Raw genomic sequence first — 25,067 nt, 5'->3', positions numbered from 1 at the left:
TTGTTTTGTTTTTATACAGTGCTAAAAATTAAATCTGGTTCTAGCCTGTTGCCTAGTCTGATTGTCTACAAACTAGCCCCTCAACCATTTTAGCATTATATAATACCAATTACTAATTTTATATTTAGTACATGATTTTATCACAAAGGACTTATTATTTAAACAGTGCTAAATTAACCTCGATGTACATGTCTTCATTAAAGGTGCTGTATGTACGTTTTTCACTTTACTAAAGCATAAAGATACCATAATATGCTTGCAGATATGTATAAAACATGCTAAATTCACCTACTTGTTTCTCAGAAAACAATGCTACATACAAGTATTCTACTTTGAAATGTGTGTTCAGTGTCAGAATGTCTGTTTTTGTTTTGGTCTGTGTGATACCGCACGCCGCCAGTTTATCCAATAGTATTTTGACACCACAGGTTGCCAGTTGGCGGGAAACACATAGTATTGCAGCCATGAAAGCCAGCGGACAAACCAGATCAGAGATCACAGATTCTACCTGACCTAAAAAGCCTCTGTATCCATCTAAAAATCTCAATGAACAATACCATATTAAAACGCAGATAAATCAACTCATCAACTTACAGTGTGACTGTACGTTTTGAAGGATTATATCTTCTAAATCTGAATTTTGTAATTGTTTTGGAGCGCACTAGCTTATAGATAACAGTAAGATTAACATATTAAAACTAAAAGCCAAAAAACGTGATATCATAGGGTCTTTAGGTTGTCTGGCTATCACCAGACCAAGCTCAATTTAAGATTGAACATTGGTCTGGGGAGTCTGCTCTGTATTTTCTACTGCACAAGAGGTGTGATCAACGAGCATAATTCAAATGACTCTCTATGCATTTGGATGGTCCTTCAACCAATCAGACCACAAGAGGCGTGATCAACAGGCAACGACCTATCGCTTCTCTATCCATCATTGTGTTAAACTCGCCAATAGAGCGCCAGGTGGATAAGCCCGTTTGTGATTGGTTCCCGCAAAAGTGTAACAGAAGCAGTAGAAATGAATGTCCAGGTTTTTAGGGCGAAATCAAATCGCCGGCAGATCAGGCTGGTTTTACCCAGTCTAGTCTTTAAGTGCATGATGGTGACTTTATATAGGCTACATCTAATGTACATAAAATTGTATTTTGACTTACATTATACATAACATGAAAATTACAATAACAACAAAATTATATTGAGACTTTTTATTAGAAAAAATGTGCACATTATAATATTCGTGTACACAAGCATGTCATTTGAGAACAGCCTAGAAATGTTAGCCCATTTTTATAGTAATACCTCATTCTTGTGACTATTCCCATAAGACCTCTTGAATTAAATAATAATGATATTTCTGTCTTTTATACTCTGTTCCACAGAGAGCGTGTAATTTATGAGCCGGAATGCTTATAGCTTAAAGAGGGCAATATTCCACACATTTCCATTCAATCCTTCTCTAATCTTCATCTATTCTGTACTCAAAGTTGTAGTCTTGAGTGGTTGCATTGTCCAGTTCAAACCACGAGTCAAACCAAGAGGCCTCTGTAGTAAACATTTCTGTTGTGGTGGGTGGAGGTGTAGTCGTCGTTGTGGTTGTTGCGGTTGTCGCGGTTGTCGTGCTGCCTTTCATCCTCTCCATTCGCAGCTTACGCATGCGCATCAGTCGTAGGCGACGCAGACGTTCACTCTGGGGGGCCGCAGCGACCCCTGGGCTCTCGACGCTGACCTGGTTGTTTGTGTTTATGGGGGTGTTGGTAACCAGTCTTGGCCTCTTCCCACTCTGGGCCATGATTTGTCGGATACGAGCCCAGTTGGATTTGGTCAGAGTGAAGCTACAGGGTGTCGCATTGGCATCATAGCCCACAATGCAAAGACGAGTCTGAGAAGAATAACCATCCGCTCTTGCAGTGACGCGATACTCGCCTGGGTTGAGGAGACGCCAGTAATCGCCAGTAGTAGCTTTAAGAAAAAGAAGTGTAGATTTATATAACATACAGTGGTGGCCAAAATTATTAGAACACTTGGCATCTGGGAGTCGTCTTATTGAAATCGAAAATGATGACTTTCTATTTCATAATTTCTAAGAAAAGTTGAAATTCTGACTTAAAAAGTCGTAATTAAGAGATGAAAAAGACAAATATTATGACAAAAATTTGAAATTCTGATTTAAAAAGTCACAATTATGAGACGGAAAAAGTCAAAATTATGACACGCGTGAAATTCTGACTTAAAAAGTCACAATTATGAGATGAAAAAGTCAAAATTATGACAAAAATGTAAAATTCTGATTTAAAAAGTCATAATTATGAGATGGAAAAAGTCGAAATTATGCCAAAGTTGATATTCTGACTTAAAAAGTCACAATTATGAGATGAAAAAGTCAAAATTATGCCAAAAATTTGAAATTCTGATTTAAAAGGTTAAATTATGAGATGGAAAAGTCTAAATTATGACAAAGTTGAAATTCTGATTTAAAAAGTCAGAATTATGAGATGGGAAAAAAACGAAATTATGACAAAAAGTCAAAATTCTGACTTAAAAAGTCATAATTATAAGATGAAAAAGTCAAAATTATGACAAAAATGTGAAATTCTGATTTAAAAACTCTGCAATTATGAGATGAAAAAAAATCTAAATTATGCCAAAAATGTAAAATTCTGATTTAAAAGGTTAAATTATGACAAAGTTGAAATTCTGACTTATTAAGTCACAATTATGAGATGAAAAAGTCTAAATTATGCCAAAAATGTGAAATTCTGATTTAAAAGGTTAAATTATGAGATGGAAAAAGTCGAAATTATGACAAAGTTGAAATTCTGACTTAAAAAGTCACAATTATGAGATGGAAAAGTCGAAATTCTGACAAAGTTGAAATTCTGACTTAAAAAGTCATAATTATGAGATGGAAAATTATGAGATGAAAAAGTCAAAATTATGACAATTTGAAATTCTGATTTAAAAAGTCACAATTATGAGATAGAAAAAGTCGAAGTTATGACAAAGTTGAAATAATGATTTAAAAAGTCAATTATGAGATGGAAAAAGTCAAAATTATGACAAAAAGTTGAAATGATGACATATAAAAACTTCCTATCTCATAATTTTGACTTTTTATGTCATTTCTTTTAGACCTATTAGGATGACAGAATGTCTGTTACCTGTTTTGACGTCATGTTTGATTCCCTCCACTGACACTGTGGCATTTGCTAGAAGATTCCCATCGACATCTCGCACAATTCCTTTAATGCCTCTGTGCACCTGCGGGTCACATGGAAAACGTTTTTTTGAGACTTTGTTGCTGTTATTCAATGAGCATTGTCCAGCCAATGTCACACAGAGATCTGAACTGTATGTGTTATATAACCTGTTCAATGAAAGCCAGCAGAGACTCCCGGTTGTTTTCCCACTCTGACGCCAATTCGCTTTCATGCGGAAACTTATCGCACCCAAGAAAGATGGAAATCTCAAAGCAGTTGGTGTGCAGGTAGCTGAAATCGTTCATGCCTAAAGCAACACAGAAAAGTGTAAAAGTAAGAGAAGGTTTACTCTACTGCATCTGTCAATGCAGCAAATATTTATGCAGACCTATAGAGGTATTACATTAACACAATGTCTTGTTTTAACGGATGATTTGAATATTCAGAGAATGAACCTCATTGGTTCTTGCTGAAGCTCAAACGTGCTGACGTTTGTAATTTATGTAATTAACCCTCTGGTGCTCTTCGGTCATTTCTGACCGGAAAATTTTCTGTTTTGAAATGTTAAAAATCACTGCTTCATCGGAATGATATGAAACTTGGTGACTTTTCTAGCATTAGGTATGTAAAGGCACAAAAAATTTGGGGTCATGATTCGAGCATGCTAATTGGTCATTAAAAAAAAGTAGCGTTCATTGTCTTCAGTAATAAATGACCGTATAGGAAATGAATGGGAAATCGATAAAAACACAAAAATTCTCAGAATATTTGTGTACAATCTACAAATCGGCCACGACGCTGAAAAAAAGTACACAGCAGTAAAAGGGTGACACTCTAAAACATCAAGAGTGTGATATTGACACATCCACTCACACACACGCACACTTATACACACACCTATGAAAAACTGAACCTATGAACCACATTTGGAATTTTTTTAAATCACAGCTTCATCAGAATGATATGAAGGTATGTAAACACAAAAAAATTGAGGGCATGATTCGAGAATGCTAAGTGGTAGTAAAAAAAAACTTGTGCTCTTCGGTCAAAAATGACACCATAGGAAGTGAATGGGAAATCAGCAAAAACACAAATTCACTAAAAAAAATCTATATTTCTAAAAAAAAAAAATATCTAAAACTTTATAATAATTAGTCTTTGAGATTTGTTTAATATATATTCAAATCCATAAAAAAAAATCATTAAATGTGTTCAAAACAGAACTAGGGAATACTCAAGCCTCTCCATGGTTGCGTGATTTCTTAAATAATTCCAAAAGAGGGCGCTAATCTGCCTTCAAAAAAATTTATTTTGAAGGCCTAGTCTCTATTTTAACCTGAAATACTGCAATAATTACAAAAAAAATAATAATAATTTTGTATAATTTTCAATGGCAAAAATAGACCATAATTATTGCAACAACAAAAAAACAAAAAAATACACCAAATCGTCTCAAAATACAAAATTAAAAAGAAAACATATTATTGAAGAAAAATAAATTGCATTGGTTTTACTGGGGTGGAGGAAGTTAAATTTTTAGGTGTCTGGTCACTTATGACCGGGAAGACAACCAATGCATCCCCTAAACGAAGAGCACCAGAGGGTTAAAAACGTGAGTAATTAATGACAGAATACATTTTTTTGGGTGAACTATCCCTTTAAATCTAGGCTTTAAACAATAATTAGAATTTGTTTTATCATCACATACTTCCCACAACCGGCTTCCAGCTGGCCCGGTTGATGATGCCCTGGCCGCCCGTGATGTCATCGGTATGACAGGAGCCGCGGTGGTTCTCCGTCATGGTGAGGTGACTGTGTGCGTACGTCATGGCGAGCCACCGGAACAGGTTTTCGTCCGCCGTCTCGCGAAGAGCACCCTCGTTCTGTCGCTGAATCCTGGCCCATGTTTCTTCGTTCATGTGGTGGTACTCAAACCCTGGCTGACCTCGACTGACGTCCACGCCTGTGTCCCGGGGTGGACGCTGCATGTCGAAGGGGTACGTGACGATCTTCTCTCCGCCCTGAAGATTAGCGCCCAGAACAAACGGCGTCCTCTCCATCCAGCTGATGATTGCCTTTGTTTCAACAGCGACCTAAAGTGCAGGTTTGTTTTGTAAATTAAACTCTGGAAGGTAAATTACTGACAGTACTATTCTGCCTTCAATTACAACAAAAAAATTAATTACATTAAATAATCCCTTACTAATTACTGTAAAGGAACACACCGACTTTTTGTGACTTTAGCTTATTCACGGATATCCCCCAGAGTTAGATAAGTCCATACATACCATTCTCATCTCCGTGCCATAACTCTGTCTGACGCACCCACCGCTAGCCTAGCTTAGCACAAAGACTGGAGGTAAATGGCTACAGCTAGCCTACTGCTCAATAAGTGACAAAATAACACCAACATTTTCCTATTTACATGTTGTGATTTGTATAGTTACAGCGTGTACTAAAACCAACGGAAAATGAAAAGTTGTGATTTTCTAGGCTGATATGGCTAGGAACTATAATCTCGTTCCTGCGTAATGATCAAGGAACTTTGTTACGCAGCGCCTGAAAATAGGCTAACTTCCGTCAACATAACCAACGTGACAACACAGGGAGCGCTGGGGACTATTTTCAGGAGCTGTGTAATATCATTGCGCCGCTGCACTCATGGTACGGCACAAAGTTCCTTGATCATTATGCAGGAATGAGAGTATAGTTCCTAACCATATCTGTATAGAAAATCACAACTTTTCATTTTCCGTCGTTCTTAGTACACGATGTAATTACACATCACAACATGTAAATAGAAAAATGTTGGTGTTATTTTGTCACTTATTGAGCAGTAGGCTAGCTGGAGCCATTTACCTCCAGTCTTTGTGCTAAGCTAGGCTAGCGGTGGGTGCGTCAGACAGAGTTATGGCACGGAGATGAGAATGGTATGTATGGACTTATCTAACTCTGGGGGATACGGTCAATAAGATAAAGTCCCAAAAATTCGGCGAGTTCCTTTAAATAGGCCTATGTTTTTTTTTTCTTCCCTCTTTTCAGTGACAGTGTTTTGGAGGATTGACCTGCCCTTTACTTTTGAAATTCTGTTTGCTCTTTTTTTAGTGTAGTTTGGGTAATTTATTGGATTTTGATTTTGATACTTCGAGGGACGTTAGTTAGAATTTTTATTTTATTTATTACCTGCTTCTGTTTGTTATTTTGGGCCTTGGGTCTTCCTGAAGATTATACACCCACTGGTTTATGTTACTCTGGAAATACAAATTGAACTTACTTATATTTATGTCAACTTTCTTTATCTTAATAAAACTTTTATCGTTTTTCTTGAATTTTGGATTTATTGGTTTAATTTTCTTTTTTGGTCTGACGACTGGGCGGGGGAATCATATTTGTATTTATTTATTTAACCTAGACGGATCGTAATAATGGGTAAACAAATGATATTTCAATGCATGCTTTTGTATTCACTCGCAAAAAAATTGCATTCTCTAGCAAAAGCAGTGAAATATTTTTTTTTCTGGGGAACGCAAAAGTTTGTGAGCAAAAGTTTTGCAACTATGCAAAGGCACTGAAATCAAATTTTCCCTCCCATCTCAATTTATTTGAAAACATCACAATGAATTATTCAAATGTAAAAATATTTTGTAGTATTTGTAAGGATTTTTTTTAAAAATTAAAAAGATTGCTATGGAAGCTTGTTTTCACCACTGAATTAAAAAAAGGATAATTGCAACTTTTTATCTCACAATTCTCTTTTTTTTTCTCGCAATTGCAAGTTTACATCTTGCAATTCAGAGAATTATCTTTTAAAATGTTTTCTTTTGTGGCGGAAACAAACTTCAATAGATTTCCCAATCCATTTATCTGTCTACCCATCTATATATTTATTGATTTAGATTTTTTTAATCATTATATTATTTCCAAACTTGAAGGCAGCTTTGTGTCTAGGCAGGGCTCTTTCTTTAGTTTCACTCACAGAACCATTGAGAAAATTCTCAGGGATGGGAATATGGTGATTGGGAACGATCCGTGGCACCCATCCCCTGTCCTCCGCACCCCACAGGACACTGTTCAGGTCTGGGAAATTCTGGAAAATATCGTATCCTTCCTCGGTCCAGTGGCCCAAAGCCCAGTTTCCCATTTCAGAGCCCTAGAAAAACAAGCATCCGCCCAAGAAAACACTGAGTCACATGAGAAACAGAAATGGCATGGGCCGAGAACAGAGATTATTTGTTTAAAGTGTGCCGCACCATTTCAAATGCCAGCTCATAGGCATCAGGGTTCAGTGATGGCACTAGATGCATGCGCACTCCTTCCACAAGGCGGCGCACTCGCGGATTGTCGTCATTGTATTCTTTACACAGGAACTGCATCAAGAGCAGCACAAGTTCCCTGCCCAGCACTTCATTCCCATGAAGCCCTGCTGTGTACCGGAATTCTGGTTCACCTTAGAAAAACATGGTTTAACGTGGTTTTAAATGGGAGCAAATTCATGATTGGACAATTTAAGCCAATTTGTCAATGGCCAATTTAATGCAATTGACCAATAAAATATATACATAGTGAGGTGAGACCACATTGAAAATATGGGAACTTTTTTCCATTTCAACCTTAAAATAAACACATGTTTTAGGATTTGAAAAATGAAGTAATCACATTATATTACATCTATAACAGGAAACCCTCTTGGAAAGTACCTTTCTCATGTTCTCCAGGGTTATCTGAGATCTCCATGGCGTACATCTTCAGCCCTTGAGAGCTTTTTCCGATGTTGTATATTCTGGTGATGTTGGGACATTCTTCATTTATGACCTTCATCATCTGTTCATACACACACACACACACATACATGAAAACACTTGCAGGACAGCAGCTCTTCCACAAGACTACAAAAGAGAGCCCAAACTTCACACTGGACGTGTTGCGACGCGCATCTGAACCTCAGCAGTGACCTTGAGAATACCTGTGTGGCTGTAAACGTCTCACCTGTCTCATCTCTTTGTAGTTGTGATGCCTGTAATCGAGATCATCCGTCGGTGGAACGTCATTCTCAGTTGGATAGCTAGCTGGTAAAAGAGACTCGTTTGAGCTTCTTGAAGAACATGACAAAAATAACGTTTTTGTTTGAAAAATTAGATTTGAAATCACATTTAGATATGGAATGATTTATATATGATCGTTTCTGTCATATAAAGCCAATTTCTGACATGTAAGAAAAAAAATCATAATTTTAGACTTACATGACACAATTTGATTAATAAATATAGTAAAATGAAAAATGTTTTAATTGAAAAATAAGATTTTCTTTCTTAAATTGAAAATATGATTTAGATATGGAAGCCCATTTCTACCACATAAGAGAAAAAAAAGTTTTCGTAAATCATAATTATGACATTTAAACGTTGTGATTAGGAAACAAAAAATATTATGACATAAAATGATCGCAATACAAAGTGAGCTTAAAAAGTCATTAGGAGATAAAAAGTCATAATTATAAGATAAAGGCATAAAAATAAATTCATAATAATCAGAGTAAATAAAAACGATGTTTAGTCAATATTAATGCATTATGAGATGACAAGTAGTTGTGGGAAAAAAGTGAAATTTATGAGAAATCAAGTAATAAATATGAGATTAAAAATCTAAATTATGACACGCCGAAATTAGTAGTCTTTGTAGTCATAATTTAGACGTTTTATCTCATAATTATTCATTTTGACGTTTTATCTCATAATTTTGACATTATTATTATGCCTTTTATCTTATAAGAAGATATTTTTTGTGGATTAATATCATATATCAAGGCCATAACCATTTGTTGAACATGGTGGGGGGAGGGGCGGTAATACATCTAAATCTAGTTGGGAAATAATAATTTTGAACTATTTGGCACATTTGTATGACTAATATGTCTGAAAATATTTTCTTCTCTCATCACACTCGGAAATACATGAATCACGTAAATGCAGATTTTCAATAAAATCACTCTTTCAACTGGAATTCTCGCTCTGCTTCTGTGAACAGTAAACCCCGTCTACTTAGAGGCAGAACAGACTAAAAATATCTTTTAAAACCTTTTTTTTCTCATCCTAACAACATACAGAGCGTTGCGTAATGCAAGAATTTCAGATATTGGGGGGGACAATTTAGCCATTTTTAATTATGGGGAGGGGGGGTGTCTTGTCCCCTCAATGTCTATGGTGGTTATCATAGATATCCATAATAAAGGCTAGATGTCTTACGGCGGAGTCTCTAACGTCATCACCGGCGGACATCTTGTCACAGGCAGGGCTCTGTGCCTGTGGTACCTGATGATCTGCACGAACACAAATACTCTTATCTCACTGAAATCTTGACGGATTTACAAATGATTTGGTTTCTTACAAACGTTATTAACGGGGCTATAATTATGGATGCTTGAACAAACCAAACAGTTTGAAAATCGGTAGAAAATTGAGCAAGTTATGGTTATTTAAAAAGTGCAAGCACCCATGAAAACAATGTCACGGGTGAGCAAGCTGCCTGTGACAAGATGGCCGCCAGGTGCGGACGTCGACCTCCATTGGCCAGCAGAGCACACGAGACATCTAGCCTTTATTATGGATATCTATGGTGGTTATTGCCCAGCTTCCGCTCTCTAGATGTAATCTGGGCATAATGAGCACACCACCCATAACCCTCCACCCATTAGATCCACAGAGGTGGAGCCGGACGTCATTTGGCTCTTCAGTGAGCACCTCTTGAAATGAATGAATCAGGCTCAGGTGAGAGCAGCAGTGCTTACTGGGTAACGGGCATCCCAGCACCTCTAGCCTCATGCACAGGCTGCCATTCCAGCTCTGCGGAAGAATACGGATGTAACGCGCCACCACAGGATAAGAGAACTCCGCCATTACTGGAGTGTCTTTATCCACATTCCCATAAAAGAGCTGTAGGATGAAGAAGAAAAAAACATGTTTTGGCCTATGTTTGAATATAATATAGGGCTGTCAAAAGATGAATCGCAATTAATCGCATCCAAAATAAAAGTTTGTGTTTACATAATATATGTGTGTGTACTCTGTTAATTATTATTTATATATAAATACACACACAAGCATGTATATATTTAAGTTTTTTTTTTTTTTTATATATATAAAACATTTATATTTATATATATTATAGATTATATAAATGTATATACAGTATATACATGCAAATATTTCTTAAATATATACATGAATGTGTGTGTATTTATATATAAATAATAATTAACAGAGTACACACACATATATTATGTAAACACAAACTTTTATTTTGGATGCGATTAATTGCGATTAATCTTTTGACAGTCCTATAATATACTTTTATGCTGTTTTAACATAAAGTGTTGAAAATATGCGAACTGACCCACTCGGCGTAACCATCATGAAGCACCGTCCATTCACGGCTGTCGTTACTGAAGGCCACGAAATACGACGACACAAAGTCATTACTGGAAGAGAGAAGGAAGCATCTCCTTGTCTTTCTGCAACACTTGTCATTAGAAAGAGTCTGAATGTTTTGATTCCTCTCTTACTGTGACTCTGAGTTCCTGCCCTGCGTAATGACCCCTGTGAACTCCACCTCTCGACGGGCGTTCACCTGAAACCAGTGCTCCTTCTCCTCCGTATCAGCACACCACGCTCCGCCATAAACGTCCTCCTCATCAGCTGAATTCTGGAAAACAGGTGCTCACTTTAAAATCTGAACTTTTTATGCATTCATACAGATATTTGACCTTGTACTTTCTTTACTAGCATGATCGCCATGAACTGAGAAATCAATTTTTGACATGTAAGAGGTTGTGATACTATAAGAATATCCTGTTATAAGTTTCAGAACTAAATATATCCATTATACATTTCAGAACTAAAACTTCCTTGTTAGTCAAAAAACAGCTTTTAACTGTATAGAGAACGACTCATTGTGCAAGACCGGCTCTGCAGAAGAAAATCAACGCCTACTTCATCATCTCAACTTTGGTGTTAGACGAGGAGAGAAGAGCGATACTGGATCACTGGACTAAAAATAACATTAGATCGCTGCATTCTATGTGTGCTCAACATGTCTGTGATCGGCTACAATGCTCATCACTGTGACCTTTCGTGCCACGATCTAAATATAATGCCATAGATAAATATAATTATGATAATAACAGGAGATACACCCCTTCAAAACAATAAACAGCGTTCAAATCAGAGGCTAAAATCGGGGTAGGAAAAATGCCTTTTATTTCTAAACTATGACCATTTTTGATGTAAAAATCATTCTAACATTATAAGTGAACCCCAGGAAACATTATAAAACGATAAAACAATGCAGTGCATGACTCCTTTAACTGCTCTCACAGAAACTATAGTTATAGGCGAGTCATTTCACTTTGTCATGCAAGTGCAGCTTTCTTTGAATCTCTTTGAATGGGGAAACATCACATTCTTCAAAGCTGCTCACCAAGCTTTCCATTAAATTTCATATTTGAAATCACCAATGAAATCTGACAACGGTCTCATAAATTTTGATTCTAAGCACTTAAATCGTGAAAAAAACCCTGAATTTTTCAATTTTTCCTGGACCAACCAACGCACATGTACAGTCATAAGTGCGCGTCTCAGCAGGACCTTAAAGGGATAGTTCACCCAAAAATGAAAATTAGCCCATGATTTACTCACCCTCAAGTCATCCGAGGTGTTTATGACATTCTTCTTTCAGACGAATAAAATCAGAGTTATATTAAAAATGTTCTGGCTAATCCAAGCTTTATAATAGCAGTAATAGCTGCTTGGTTTTTGAAGTCCATAAAAACTGCATCTGTCCGTCAAATGACGTGCTCCAAGCGGCTCCGGGGTGTTAATAAAGGCCCTTTGAAGCGAATCGATGCGTTTGTGTAAGAAAACTATCCATATTTAATAATTTATTTAATTTTTTCTATGGCTCAGCAACAGCCGTCCCCGCGCCATCACTTCCGGCGAATAAGGTCAAAATACATGCAAAATAGCGGCGCGATCATAGATATATATACATAGATTCCTCATTAGTACCTGCGCGGATCGGTCGAATGAGGTATCTACATATATATATCTTTGATCACGGCAGTATTTTGACCTTATTCGCCGGAAGTTATGGCGCTGGGAATACTAGATGACATTCATCTGATAAGAGGTAAAAAAATAACATAAATACTGTTGAGTTTCTCGCAGAAACCGATCGTTTCGTGTCTAAAGACATCAATGTGTCGCCACGAGCCGCAGGGTTAATAAGGATTCGTTTGTCAATGTGTTTTTACTCTCATTGCTCTCATACTCTAAAATATCCCCATTGACATGCATTATACGACTATCACACAGCAACGGTTGGAGTTAAAATCTTCATTTGTGTTCTACTGAAGAAACAAAGACACCTACATCTTGAATGCCCTGGGGGTAAGCAGATAAACATAAAAATTTGTTTTTCGGTGAACTATCCCTTTAATTGGTGATTGGTTCTTTTATTTAGAAGGCGGGACTTATTCCATCATATTGCGCATTGCACTTTCTCCCATTCATTGTAATATGAGCGCACCGACATTCTATATATAAAATCTTTGTTATAGTTTATGAAATAATCAGTTTTCTGTTTGAATTTGATTCAATTCTTGAATTATCCAGCTTAAAGTGGTTTGCATGTCTTAGTGGTTCATCGAGCTAGTTTCCACTGTTTTAAGCTGACCAGCTTTAAAAAGACCAGCAAGCTATTATATATTTTTTTAATATATATTTTTTACAGCTCACATAATTTAGTTAGTTTTATTAAAGTGACCCTATTATGGATTTTTGAAAATGTAATTTCATGTAGTGTGTAACAGTTCTTGAGTTGAGAATTGAGTCAATTAAACAAATCGTTTTTAAAACGAATTGCAAGCCGTTTTGTTGTGACGTCAAGACGAAACATTAGCATATTGCGCGTCCAGTTATTGAACGCGCAGACACCAGGGAAAACTCACCCAAAAAGTGCAGCGGATACTGGATAGCATTATGTTTGTGTTTCATATTGTGTAGGTCTCTGGCTAACTCACATTATTACTGTCTTACTGAAATACCACAGTAAATCAGCAGTGGGCTGCTGTATTACCTAAAACTGTGTCTGTTAATGCAGATTGTCTGTCGTTCTTTCTACTTTGAGTAAAGATAAAGGATGGAGCAAGATTTGTTTCGCAAACTTTAATGTTACATCAGTCATTCACATTAGTGCTCGGCTAACATATGTGCACCACAGTAAACTAGAAACACACACACACACACACACACACACACACACACACACACACACACAAACACACAGGTTTGTTGATGAATGCACACTCGTTAATGCTGATGGCGAGGAATTACAGTTGAAACATCTCATAATAAACCTTAAACTAAGTAGCATGACTGAGAAACTTCCTGCTCAAGGTTCGGGATGAATAACTAGTTCTTCCAATGTTTCATCATCGATTCGGACTCGCGCTGGGATTGGTGTAAAATCGACGTCATCGTGTCTTTACAGTGTGTACAATCCCTGAGCTTTAGAAAGCCTCCGGACAGAGTTGAAAATCACAACAGACTGGGCCATCTGACCAATCAGAGCAGAGTAGACTAATCACAACAGACTGAGCCGTCTGACCAATCAGAGCAGAGTAGACCAATCACAACAGACTGAGCCGTCTGACCAATCAGAGCAGAGTAGACCAATCACAACAGACTGGGCCGTCTGACCAATCAGAGCAGAGTAGACCAATCACAACAGACTGGGCCATCTGACCAATCAGAGCAGAGTAGACTAATCACAACAGACTGGGCCGTCTGACCAATCAGAGCAGAGTAGACTAATCACAACAGACTGGGCCGTCTGACCAATCAGAGCAGAGTAGACTAATCACAACAGACTGGGCCATCTGACCAATCAGAGCAGAGTAGACCAATCACAACAGACTGGGCCATCTGACCAATCAGAGCAGAGTAGCTCTTGGAAAGGAGGGGTTTAGAGGGACTTATTCATCCATCAAGTCGTTTGAGAATCATTGAACATTGTGGTGAAGTGCAATGTATATTTTTAGAAATTGAAACTGTTGAGCATAATAAGGGGCACTTTAAACAGCTTAAATATCTATTTTGTAAATTTTACTTTTTGTGCAGAACATTGGCTAGTTTTTGCATGAATTTGATTTGGACACTGCGAAATATATATATATATTTTTATTTTACATACGTTTTTGTCTTGTTTTTCAGTGCAAATATCTAAACATTCTTCAAGACACATATACGTGAGAAGAAATATTACATGATTAAAGGGATAGTTCACCCAAAAATGAAAATTAGCCCATGATTTACTTGGTAAAGTTTTGAATATGGATATTTTTCTTACACAAATGCATCGATTCGCTTCAGAAGGCCTTTATTAACACCCCGGAGCCATGTGGAGCAGTTATTTGACGGACAGATGCACTTCAAAAACAGAGCAACTATTAATCCAATTCTAATGCTTGGATTAGCCTGGACTTTTGTAATATAACTCCGATTTTATCCGTCTGAAAGAAGAATGTCATATACACCTAGGATGACTTGAGGGTGAGTAAATCATGGGCTAATTTTCATTTTTGGGTGAACTATCCCTTTAAGTCTTGTTTTCTGAAAAATGATGTGATTTTTGCTTAAAATATAACTATTAAAAAATATCTGCCAGTGGATTTGAATTAATATTATTTTTCTGACCCCATAGGCAGATATCTTTTCTTGTTTTAGGCGAAAGCTTTTTTTTCATTTGATACAAAGATATTTTGTACTAAGTAAGTTTGCTGTGAATAAGCACGGGAATAAATAGCTCATATTTTTGTGGCACAACTTTTATCCTCCTCCTCACAATATTATATGAAACTGTAATATGGTTTGACTGTGTATGTACCTGCATGTTCAGACGTCCTCTCAGGGCTGAGAATCCATGATGAGACATAGAAGATGCCAGTATCTGATCGTCCTCCACCCGATGGGACTCCATGCCAAGAGGAGGACACTCTGAAAGACAGGAAACTGTATCATTCTTACTTAAAGGCTCTTAAATCCTGTGATAAGAGCACTGACAGCTTTCTCTGAGCAGCTGTATTTAAGACACTGACTATCTTTCTTTCTTTCTTTTACAGAGGAAAACCATTTGTGCTGAAGAAAAGGCTGAAGCTGGAGCCAACAGCAGTTCTGGAGTCCAAAAAGCCAGAAACTCCAGCTGGAAACCAAAATCACAGTGGGGGAAGAACATGTCGGCTCTGACATTTACTGCTTTCTGCTCAGCGTTTGCATTTACAAACACCCACTTCCATAAGAGACCGTGTGTTTTTGCTCTGATTATAATGTGATTTGTGGCTGTTTTCCAGAAATACTCACTCTTTGGCTCGGCATGTTGAGCCGTCTGCTTTCTCTTCTCCTCCTCCTCCTCTTCCCACATCTTCCGTAGTTTTTCCGCTGTGTAAGGGAATGGAGCGTTATACTCAGAGACTTAAAATAGTTGAGGGCACATTTTTGTTGTTTTTAGCCTTATTTCATAATTGATCTTTTCAATAAATGACAGCACAGCTCAGAGAGAGAAATGTGCTAAAACTTGCACTTGTTTGTTTCATAATTGTCCATCTTTTTATGAATATATCCTGCTTATAATTATCATGCAATTGGGTGAATCTCCCAAAGCTTGCACGTTTCAGCCCAAAAAATATTACTTTTTTAAAGAAACTGCAGCCTGTTGACATTTTCATAACAATAAGCATGCACTGTTGAAATTATTTATTTTATGTCATAGTAAAATTTAAAAAAGGCACAAAAATGCAAACAAAACAGCTAAATTCTTTCCTAATGAATAAATCACACAGGCATTTTTCATCTGCATCTCATTTTACGCAGACCACCCAAATTCTGGTCAACCTACGCATGCAATAAAAGCACATTATCTTTCATTTGAACAAACATTAAACTGATTTACAGACCCTTCTCCTCTTTGGCCTTTCTTGCTTTTTCCAGCTCTTCTTCCAGCTTCTTTGCCGCCACTGCAAATTACGATAAAAAATATTGTACACATTCAAAACATTATGAAAGATTCAAGCTCTTTGATATAGACAATTTGAGAAAGATTGAAATAGTGCAAACGTACAGTCAGCATAATCATATTCCTCATACCAAGGGGCGATTGTTTGAGGGGTAGTAGTGGTTTCCTCTACAGGAAAAAATATGAATTTGACAGATGTGAGTAACATAGTATTCATTACATATGCATAGCATTTCTTGCTCATGCTGTTTGCATATATTGTGTGGTTTTTGCTTGTGCAACACTTGACATGGTGTTGTGAGTGTTGCTATTCATTTGCAAAGTTATTTTGATCATGTAGATGTTTTTTTGTTTTTTGTTTTTTCCTTACAACAAGTATCAGCTTTTCCAGACTTTTCAAGTTTTGTTACCTGGGATTGGTAAGTATATACTTGGGTCATCAGTCCTGGGTGGCTCCTTGACTTTAGGGATGAGGTCGGGCTCTGGAACGTCATCTATCAAGTAATAAAAGAGTTTATTAGTAGTAGTATTTTTAGAATTTGATGCTAATGCACATTGCTTCAAACATACATCGGGCGTCCCAGTAATCCGGTTCGTGCTCTTTCTTGCTGTGGACATCTACTGTAAGAAAAAACGAGAGACAAAAAAAGAGAAATATTTTAACTACCAAGCTAACAGTTAAGGTTATGAGCAAATATTTTTTGTAAAGTGTCACATAATGTTTGCAAACTGATAAAATAGAATCCTCCCCTCGGGTCATTTTGACATGAAACTCATTCTTAAAGGGGTCATGAATTGAGAAATCTACTTTCCTTTGAGCCTTTGATATATAAAAGTTAATCGTGATATTAGAATATCCTGTAAGTTTCGGAGCTTAAAACTTCCTTGTTAGTCAGAGAAAAGCTTTTATTGACACCAGGCCCAGAAAATGCTCGATCTCAGAATATGTCGACCACTGACGTCATAGGATGCAGAAGCACCGCCTCAAGTCCCGCCCACCGACTCGTGGAGCTAAACGGGTTGCGCTACCAAGCAATAAATATGCCGGTTCCAGCTTACGCGTGTTTGTTCGCTTCATTTCACCGCAGAATCGATTGTAAACAAGATAGAGGTTGAGACTGGATTTGCAGACATATTGAGATTAAAACAACGCTGTGCCTTCTGGTTCCGACAGGAACGGTGCAACACACTTATGTGAGTAAAACATGTTTTTTATATGTGATAGTATTGTATTGTTACAGATCGTATTGATTATGTGTACGTGTCTAACTTAACATACATTAGCACACTGTCACAGGCGGGAGAATCCTTTATCTGAGGTGTTATTGGTTCATTCGTGATCAGACTCGGACTTGTAACGTTATGGACCAGGGCTCGCAAAGCCGTGTGTGTGTACAGTTCGCGGTTATATTCACTGATGATCGGGCTGGCCAAGTAATACAAAAATAACATTCCAATCAATCGCGGGTGGATGAGATATAAATCATTGTGTTTGTTTGATAAAGATATTTTGCGAGTACTGTGAGCGTTTCCCCAGACGCTTTCAAAACAATTCCCACATGTTCTGAGAAGAGCTGAAGCTCATTAAACATGCAAATCTTATCCAATCCTAGCCGTGGGCGTTTACTTCCAAGTCTTCAGTGCGACACGCCCATCAAAACCGAGCGTTTCTTCAGAGAGCCTCAAAACCAAGGCAGAAAATAGCCTATTACTGATTTATTATGATGTTTCTGAATGTAAAAACCACGCGAACGTCATAAGTTGACTTCAGACCATAGTATAAAGTTTTTTAAAAAGCCAGTTCATGACCCCTTTAAAAATTGAGTGTGTGTCATTTCCACACAAGGATTTCTTAGTGGTTTCTACTCCAAGTCTCTGATGTTCTGGTCTCAGGTTCGTTCTTCAATATAAGTCTGTGGGATTTTGTTTTTACCACAGTGTTTACACTCCTCAGGAACTTATAATTAGGCCCACTCAGAATCTGTGTTTCCAGAAAGCCCCAAAGATTTCCACAAAACTGAGGTCTGAAGACTAAAAGGAGCTCAAACGTCTTACTGACTTGGCATCGGAGAAAGTACTGAAACACTTCACCTTTGACATGTTTTACAGTGTGTCTATGTATTGTATATGTTGCCATACCATTATCTGGGCCAATGGGTTTCTCGATCTCTGCCTCCTTTGGTGGTACTGTTGGAAATACTGAGCACAGAAACTGCATTTAAAGACCACATTACGATTCACTTTAAAATAATAATGTGCCAGAAGATTGTATATAAACGTACACGTGTCCCATCCCAGCTCCAAGAGCAGTTTCTCCTCCTCTTCCTCCATGGTTGACTTCCTGGTTGGTTTAGTTTCTCTATTTGTTGGCGTTGTGGTGGGCTTCGATGCTTTTGGCTTTTTGGTGGGTTTTGGAGGCTTTGGCTTCTTGGTGGGCTTTGGGGGTTTGGGTTTCTTTGTTGGTTTTGGAGGTTTGGGTTTTTTGGTGGGCTTCGGTTTCTTGGCTTTGGCTTCCTTCTCAGCCGCCTTCTTTGCCTTGGCTAGACAATAAATGAGAGAATGATGTACTTTCAACGTACAAGGGTTTTTTAAAAATGATACTGATGTATTTTTCTTTCCCTTTATGTTTATTTTATGTCCAAAAATACATAAGGACATCCCAATTAATCTAATGAAGTATGGCAGAGGATGAAAGCTGTAAGGAAAACTCTGAGGTCCAAGTTTCTTTTTTGATGCAAAAGAACACTTGCATATATGCATTATGATGCTTCTTTCATAAACCCAATGGAAAAAAATTATCCTAATGTTCCTTGAGATAAATAAAATATACAATTGGTCCCTTTTTTGCTTTTCTTTTGTACGGGCACCCGTTTTATTCACACATGAAGATGTCACACTGACAAGTTGCCTAGTTAGACGGCTGCTTTGTGTCAAACTCATAGTTGTCCACATTTAACAAATCAAAGAGAAGCTTTTATAAAGTTTTACGGCTGTCATAAACTACTGAAACCACTCTGATAGTGGAAGCAACACTTGAAATACTATCAGATTAAATCCAGACCGTGGAAACACAAATAAATCACTGCTTGGACTGGAAGTCATCCCTCTCTCTCGCAAAACATTTAATCAGATATGAATTATTACACAAGCTTATGTTTAAAGACTTAACGTCAGTTGAGTTACCAAAGAGGTCTCTTCGATATCTTGTTTCTCCTTGACAGCAATGAGATTAAATGCAAATAAACAGTGGAAATGGAGACTTTTGCTGCTTTTGCTTTCAAGAAGAATGGTGTAGAAATTGCTTGTGAACTCCACAAATAATTACAAAGAAACAACAAGTAACACATTGAATTAAACATTACATTTTGAAGTAGAACGTCTTGTATTTCTTGTGAAACATACTCCAATGATCTTGTTTTATTTGCAACTTTCCTTTAGAGTTTCAGAAGAGCAATGTCTCAAACTGAGATCTCAATATGAACTCAAACATTTCTCATCAAATGCTCCACTTTCGTTTAACAGCTTTATATGTTTACTGGATATCAACTATTGACTCATTTTAGTCTGTTTTTGTCCCCGGAAGTTTGAGGAGAAACATCTGAGACAACATTGATACTTCAATACAAGGTAATTGAGATCTTCCAAGCTACAAAAGAGCAATAAAATTCTCCCTCCAGATGCTGTGTAACTTCCTTCTGTTGATCAGGCCGCGGAGACTGAAGGAGAGCTGTCACACACACGGCCGTCTCAAACAGATCCAATATCTGTGAGGGTTTCAATTCAAACCAAATGTCGGCTCTGTCTCTCTTCCTGTCTGTGTTTCCCAAACCTCACAGGACTTTGACGTGAGCAAAACGGAGAAGGAGAGAGAAGCCCACAGAACGTTTGTTTTCATATTCAAAACCATCTGTGATTCTCATTCAACTCCTTCCTAGCCCACAACTGTAATTTCATTCCCACATGCCTCCTTCGTGTGTTTTTTTTCCAGATGAAAGACAACAGGAAGAAAAAACATCAGCAGAAAGTGTGTCAGTGGACTGACCAGTCATGATTTCGCTAAAAATGTTGCATAACCTCAAAGGAGCCAAGCTTTTGCTTAAGCCAGATATCTGTCATTATGACAAAGCACAGCCTTCCTATCCTACATGAAACTCTGGGATGCAACCAGCTAAAAACCTCATTACATAAAGTCTACTAAGTTGAGTAAGCAACTTACCAGCTAATAACTCTTCAGGTGTCTTTTTACCCTTTGGTTTTTCTTTTTCAGCCATTTCTTCTGCTCCAGGCTCGTCCATCAAATGAGTGTCTTCTGAAAATACATCTTGTAGATCTTCTGTTCTTGAAATAATGCCGCTGTTTTGCCTCAATTGGACGCTTCTGGTTCTCTGTTTGGACTTGGCAGCATTAACCAACTCTTCATTGATAACAAATGCCAAAATCCAGCACAGGGCGAATAAGGTTGCATACAGAGAAACCTTCGGTGCCTTCATGGTCATCTGGGATCTTCTTCACCAATACTACAGTTTAGAGATGGTCTCTCTTTAAATGGTAAGTGTGCAACAGTTGGAAAAGCAAAAAACTGGTCGGCTGGGACCCGTCAGGTTGTCTATGACAAGTAGTTCATCCAAATGTTTGGATATTCTTAGAATCTGCAGGAGATGGTATCAGTGAAGCTGTTGTGGAAGTCAGATGTAACAGGGATTGAGGCTGTTTTTCCCTCTTCCAGTGGAATGGAATTCCGCTGACATCCCCCTCCGAGGGAGTGAGGAGCAGGACAAAACCCACAGAGAAAAAGAGGAGGAGACTGAGAGAGAGAGAGAGAGAGAGAGAGAGAGAGAGAGAGAGAGAGAGAGAGAGAGAGAGAGAGAGAGAGAGAGAGAGAGAGTGTACAGTTGTGTTCAAAGATTTGGGGGGAAGTAAGATCTTTGCTGCTTATTATTTTTGAGGAAACTGTAATACACTACCATTCAAAAGTTTGAGATAAAGTAAGATTTAACCCTTTATTCAGGTCATTTTGACCTGGAGAAGATTTTCTTTTTCTGAAGAACCACACTGTGCACTCTCAGAAAAAAAGGTACAGTGGAGGTACAATTTTGTTCCTTGAAGAACAAAACGTATAACTGTGCCTTTAAAGGTACACAATTGGTCCTTAGGGTACAATTAAACCATTGGCAGGCAAGTTCGGTCCTAGTGAGTCGCTGTCCAGAGTTTGACTCCAAACCTGAAAGACATCTATAGAAGCTCTTATTGAGAATTAACAGAGGTTTAGATGTTGATTTTATTGAAAATATCACCATTGTGGTGATGAGTGTTTTCTTTAGTTGGGCAGTTTGACTCTTAGTTTTTTATGCAAGGTTGTGGTTTTTGTTACAGTGTTAACAAAACGCAAATCTGTTCAAATCAAAAGAAGCCATTAACAAAAATTATCATGAATAAAAATGATTGATTAAACTCATCACTGACTAAAAATATCAATAAATAATATTCACCAACAATACTTTCTTGCCACAGATCAGGCATGATTATTAAACACATTCTAGGGAGAAAAAAGTTTAGACACACACAGATATCAAGAATCAGCATAAGAATCTCAACAATGGTGTATGTACTTAATGCTGAAATGCATGCTGGGAGCCATGAGTTTTATACTGTGGTGGCTAGGTTGGAGCTAAACTCTGCAGGACATCAGCTCTCTAGGACCAAACTTGCCTACCCCTGACTTAGAGGTACAAAAATATACCCTTAAGGGTACCACCCCAGTGACGGACACTTGTACCTTAAAAGGTACAATTTTGTACTCTTTTTTTGAGAGTGTGGGTTTAACAGGTAGCAGCACTATATAGCACCTCAACCACCCCAAAGAACCGCTGAAGAACCACACTGGGCTTAACAGGTTCTTTATATGGTAGCAGTGCTATATAGCACCTCAACCACCCCAAAGAATCACTGAAGAACCGCTGAAGAACCATTCAGTGTGTGTACTTTAATGAATATAGGCCTATGGAGGTACAAAGGCAGACCTTGCTTTTATTACAAGCATGTTTTATTGACCAAACAAGATGAAACCGGAGAACTAAAGCCGTTCGGTATCAAGTCATATGTCTAAAACGTCTTTGAAGAGAGTGTAGCTTGCAGAAATGGCACGGATCTGCCTTCATAATTTTGGAAAAACACACTGAATCAGTGGTTGTTTCTTCATATTTCTTCTCTTAACCTCATGGTTGTCAAACATGTTTGCTCTTAGCTGTGCCTTGTAGGGCTAATATATATATTTTATTGAAACCAAGACATTTATGACTCCATTCCTGGTTAGACTTGCACAAAGCAAACTGAATCAGAATGTGGAAAATAAAAGAATCTCCTACACGGTTCTCTCGCAACCATGAAAAAGCAACTATTTATTGATGGTGCCAACGGACATCTGACGTTAATCAAATCCATGTGCTGGATTACAGACAGATGTGGACTCATTTGGAGTCATTTAAAACGCTTTTCTCATATTCATCATCTTCTTCCATCATGAGCCAGGAGACTGTATGAGTCAGTTCTGCTCTTATCATCTGATTTCCTGTCTGTCGCCTCTTTCTGCCCTCCATCTGTAAATGAATCTGCTGCTGGTTTTAATTCACTCATTTGTGACTTTCAGTTTCCATCACACTGTTGGCGTGCGCAAATTAACTTATTTCAGATCATATTCTGGTGTTCACAGTGAAAACCATAGATTTCATATAGCTAGTCAGTCAAAAATAACGCCATGCTTCATAAGCATTTAATTAATAACAAAATATATTGTGTTTCAATTGACCTTACAATAAATTTAGAGGTTTATAACTCTCTGAAATGGCAAAACAAGACAGTCGAAAGTGCAAAAATATAACTTTATTGTAATATTACAATTACTTACATTTAAAATGAGGTATAAATATAATCGTCAAAGACATAAATATTATGACAATGATTAAAAAAATTAAATATCACGTTAAATATACTGTATGTTCATTCGCTTAAAAACAAACTTTCTTCAGTGGTTCTTTTGAGCACTTCTTGCGATTCTATTTGGATATTTAGAATTTTAAAAAGTTACTGAGGTTTCACTATAAAGAACTAGACACTAAAATAAACTAAGCTATAAAAGTAGATCAAAACATCATGAGGGTCTGGTGATGGTAAGATGGGTTCAGGTAAGGTGTTTGTGGGGGGTAATAATGCACCGGATTTGCGTGATGTCCATGTAGTGTGTGCAGAAAAGAGTTCTGCGCAAAGGCAGGAGGTGCGCAATGGATCTGCTCCTCTCCTTCTTGACCTTCTTGTTCCTTCTTCCATTTGGTGCGGCGGTTCTGAAACCAGATCTTGACCTGTGTTTCGGACAGACGGAGGGCTGTGGCGATGCAGTGGCGCTCAAACACGGACAGATAATGGCTGTTCTGGAAGCTTCGCTCCAGGAGGCGCAGCTGATCCAGTGTGAACGCGGTGCGGATGCGCTTCGACTTTCCCTTCGTGCCAGAAATGCTGGGGATGTCCGAAGCTGTTGTGTCCTGAGATGAAGTTGTGTTGACGTTGTCTTTATTTACAGGATTAACTGAAATATGAGAAGCAGCCATTAGAACATTATAATCAGTGTGTGAATGATTTAATCTAAATTGGGTAACACTTTATTTTAGTGTCCTTGTTACATATGTTACATGTACTAAAGTAAATTGTGCATAATTACATGCAACTAACCTTAAACCAAACCCGGTAGCACTTTATTTTACAGTCCTGTTTGCGTGTACATACTATATAGGCTACTTATTGTAGTAACTACAATAATTGGGTTATAACTAGTCCTGAACCTACCCCTAAACCTAACCTTAACCCCTGTAGTTACCTTATATTATCAGTACTTTCTAAGTACATTGAAAGTGCATGTACTGTAAAATAAAGTACAACCCCAAACACTAATCCTACCCTAACCCTATAGTAAGTAGGGTAAACGTACCTATTAAGCTCACCAAAATCTACATTGAGACATTTTAGTGCACAGGGTATTGGTTTGAGTACAAGAAGTTATGTAAAATCAAAATAATTATCTCTCACACAATAATATATCATTTTATTTTAAATGACAAAAGATTAAATTATATGATATACATCATTAAATGCAAAGTCTGGCTGTGCTTAATGGGGACATGTTTGTTCCCTTTACACCCCTGTTGCCATTTAAGCTCACATGTTTTTTTGGGGAAATTCTTGTTTATTTTAAACAACATTTTTAAAGAATAATTGTATAACTTGAAGTGACAACCATGAGTTAATATTTAAAGTCTGTTTATGGAGTACAGACAAGCTTTATTTTAATTAATAAATATTATTAAATTAAATTTAAAAGGACAATTTTTCTAAATAAACAATCTAGGTCATGTATTAAGTTCATTCACATTTTAATATGAACAGCTTTTATTGAAATTATACTTTTTCTTATTGACGTCACACTGAAGCTGTGATTTTCATAGTAGTGACCCTTTAAGCTCACCGCACAATATTATGAAGTCTTTAATTACAGCAGTGTAAAACCACAGAACATCAATAAACTATAAATTTATAATATAATGGATTTAAAAGTACAAGCCAGTAATGCCTGTGAAGTAATATATTAGTGTAGCACACAGTCTTACACAGCTAGTAAGCTAACAATGTTCCGTAGCACCTGCGCTATGTTGCTAAAACTATCTTTTGGATCTAACTGTAATTATTTCCCTCATCCAGGTTCCAGGTTATAATATGCAAAAGTCTAAACATTAATCTCTTAATTTTGCAGTAAGAAGT

General features: G+C 37.4%; 2 protein-coding genes across 2 annotated transcripts in view; both read right to left on the bottom strand.

Moving 5' to 3' along the window:
• Nucleotides 1-1,194: 1,194 nt before the first annotated feature.
• Nucleotides 1,195-21,015, bottom strand: aebp1a (AE binding protein 1a). The gene is made up of 20 exons (XM_079805080.1): nt 20,479-21,015; nt 18,545-18,802; nt 18,402-18,461; nt 16,833-16,883; nt 16,673-16,756; nt 16,368-16,430; nt 16,204-16,263; nt 15,611-15,688; nt 15,138-15,247; nt 10,759-10,898; nt 10,590-10,674; nt 9,985-10,129; nt 8,187-8,266; nt 7,898-8,021; nt 7,451-7,647; nt 7,177-7,350; nt 4,909-5,293; nt 3,368-3,507; nt 3,162-3,261; nt 1,195-1,962 (listed from the first exon to the last, which is right to left on the bottom strand). Exons 1-20 carry the CDS (start codon nt 20,756-20,758, stop codon nt 1,460-1,462), a joined length of 3,117 nt encoding a protein of 1,038 aa, XP_079661206.1. The 5' UTR covers nt 20,759-21,015; the 3' UTR covers nt 1,195-1,459.
• A 2,386-nt stretch (nt 21,016-23,401) lies between these two features.
• Nucleotides 23,402-25,067, bottom strand: part of pnx (posterior neuron-specific homeobox) — a gene marked incomplete at both ends in the record, with an annotated part of 2,790 nt that continues 1,124 nt past the window's right edge. The window contains one exon of the mRNA XM_079804037.1: nt 23,402-23,841. Within this exon, the coding sequence (XP_079660163.1) occupies nt 23,402-23,841 (440 nt within the window). The remainder of the gene's footprint in view (nt 23,842-25,067) is intronic.

This window comes from Gobio gobio, assembly GCF_949357685.1.
Source record: "Gobio gobio genome assembly, chromosome: 22".
Taxonomy (NCBI): Eukaryota; Metazoa; Chordata; class Actinopteri; order Cypriniformes; family Gobionidae; genus Gobio; species Gobio gobio.
The sequence above is the reverse complement of the archived record's forward strand: the minus strand, read 5'-3'. Positions and strand labels throughout refer to the sequence as shown.

What these genes read in the sequence shown, in the direction of transcription:
- aebp1a (XM_079805080.1), bottom strand. Translation starts at nt 20,758, where the DNA reads ATGACCATGAAGGCACCGAAGGTTTCTCTGTATGCAACCTTATTCGCC. An exon ending in ACCTGAAGAGTTATTAGCTG is followed by an intron (nt 18,803 to 20,478) that starts GTAAGTTGCTTA and finishes TTTATTGTCTAG; the next exon opens with CCAAGGCAAAGAAGGCGGCT. An exon ending in AGAATTTTCTCAATGGTTCT is followed by an intron (nt 5,294 to 7,176) that starts GTGAGTGAAACT and finishes CCTGCACTTTAG; the next exon opens with GTCGCTGTTGAAACAAAGGC.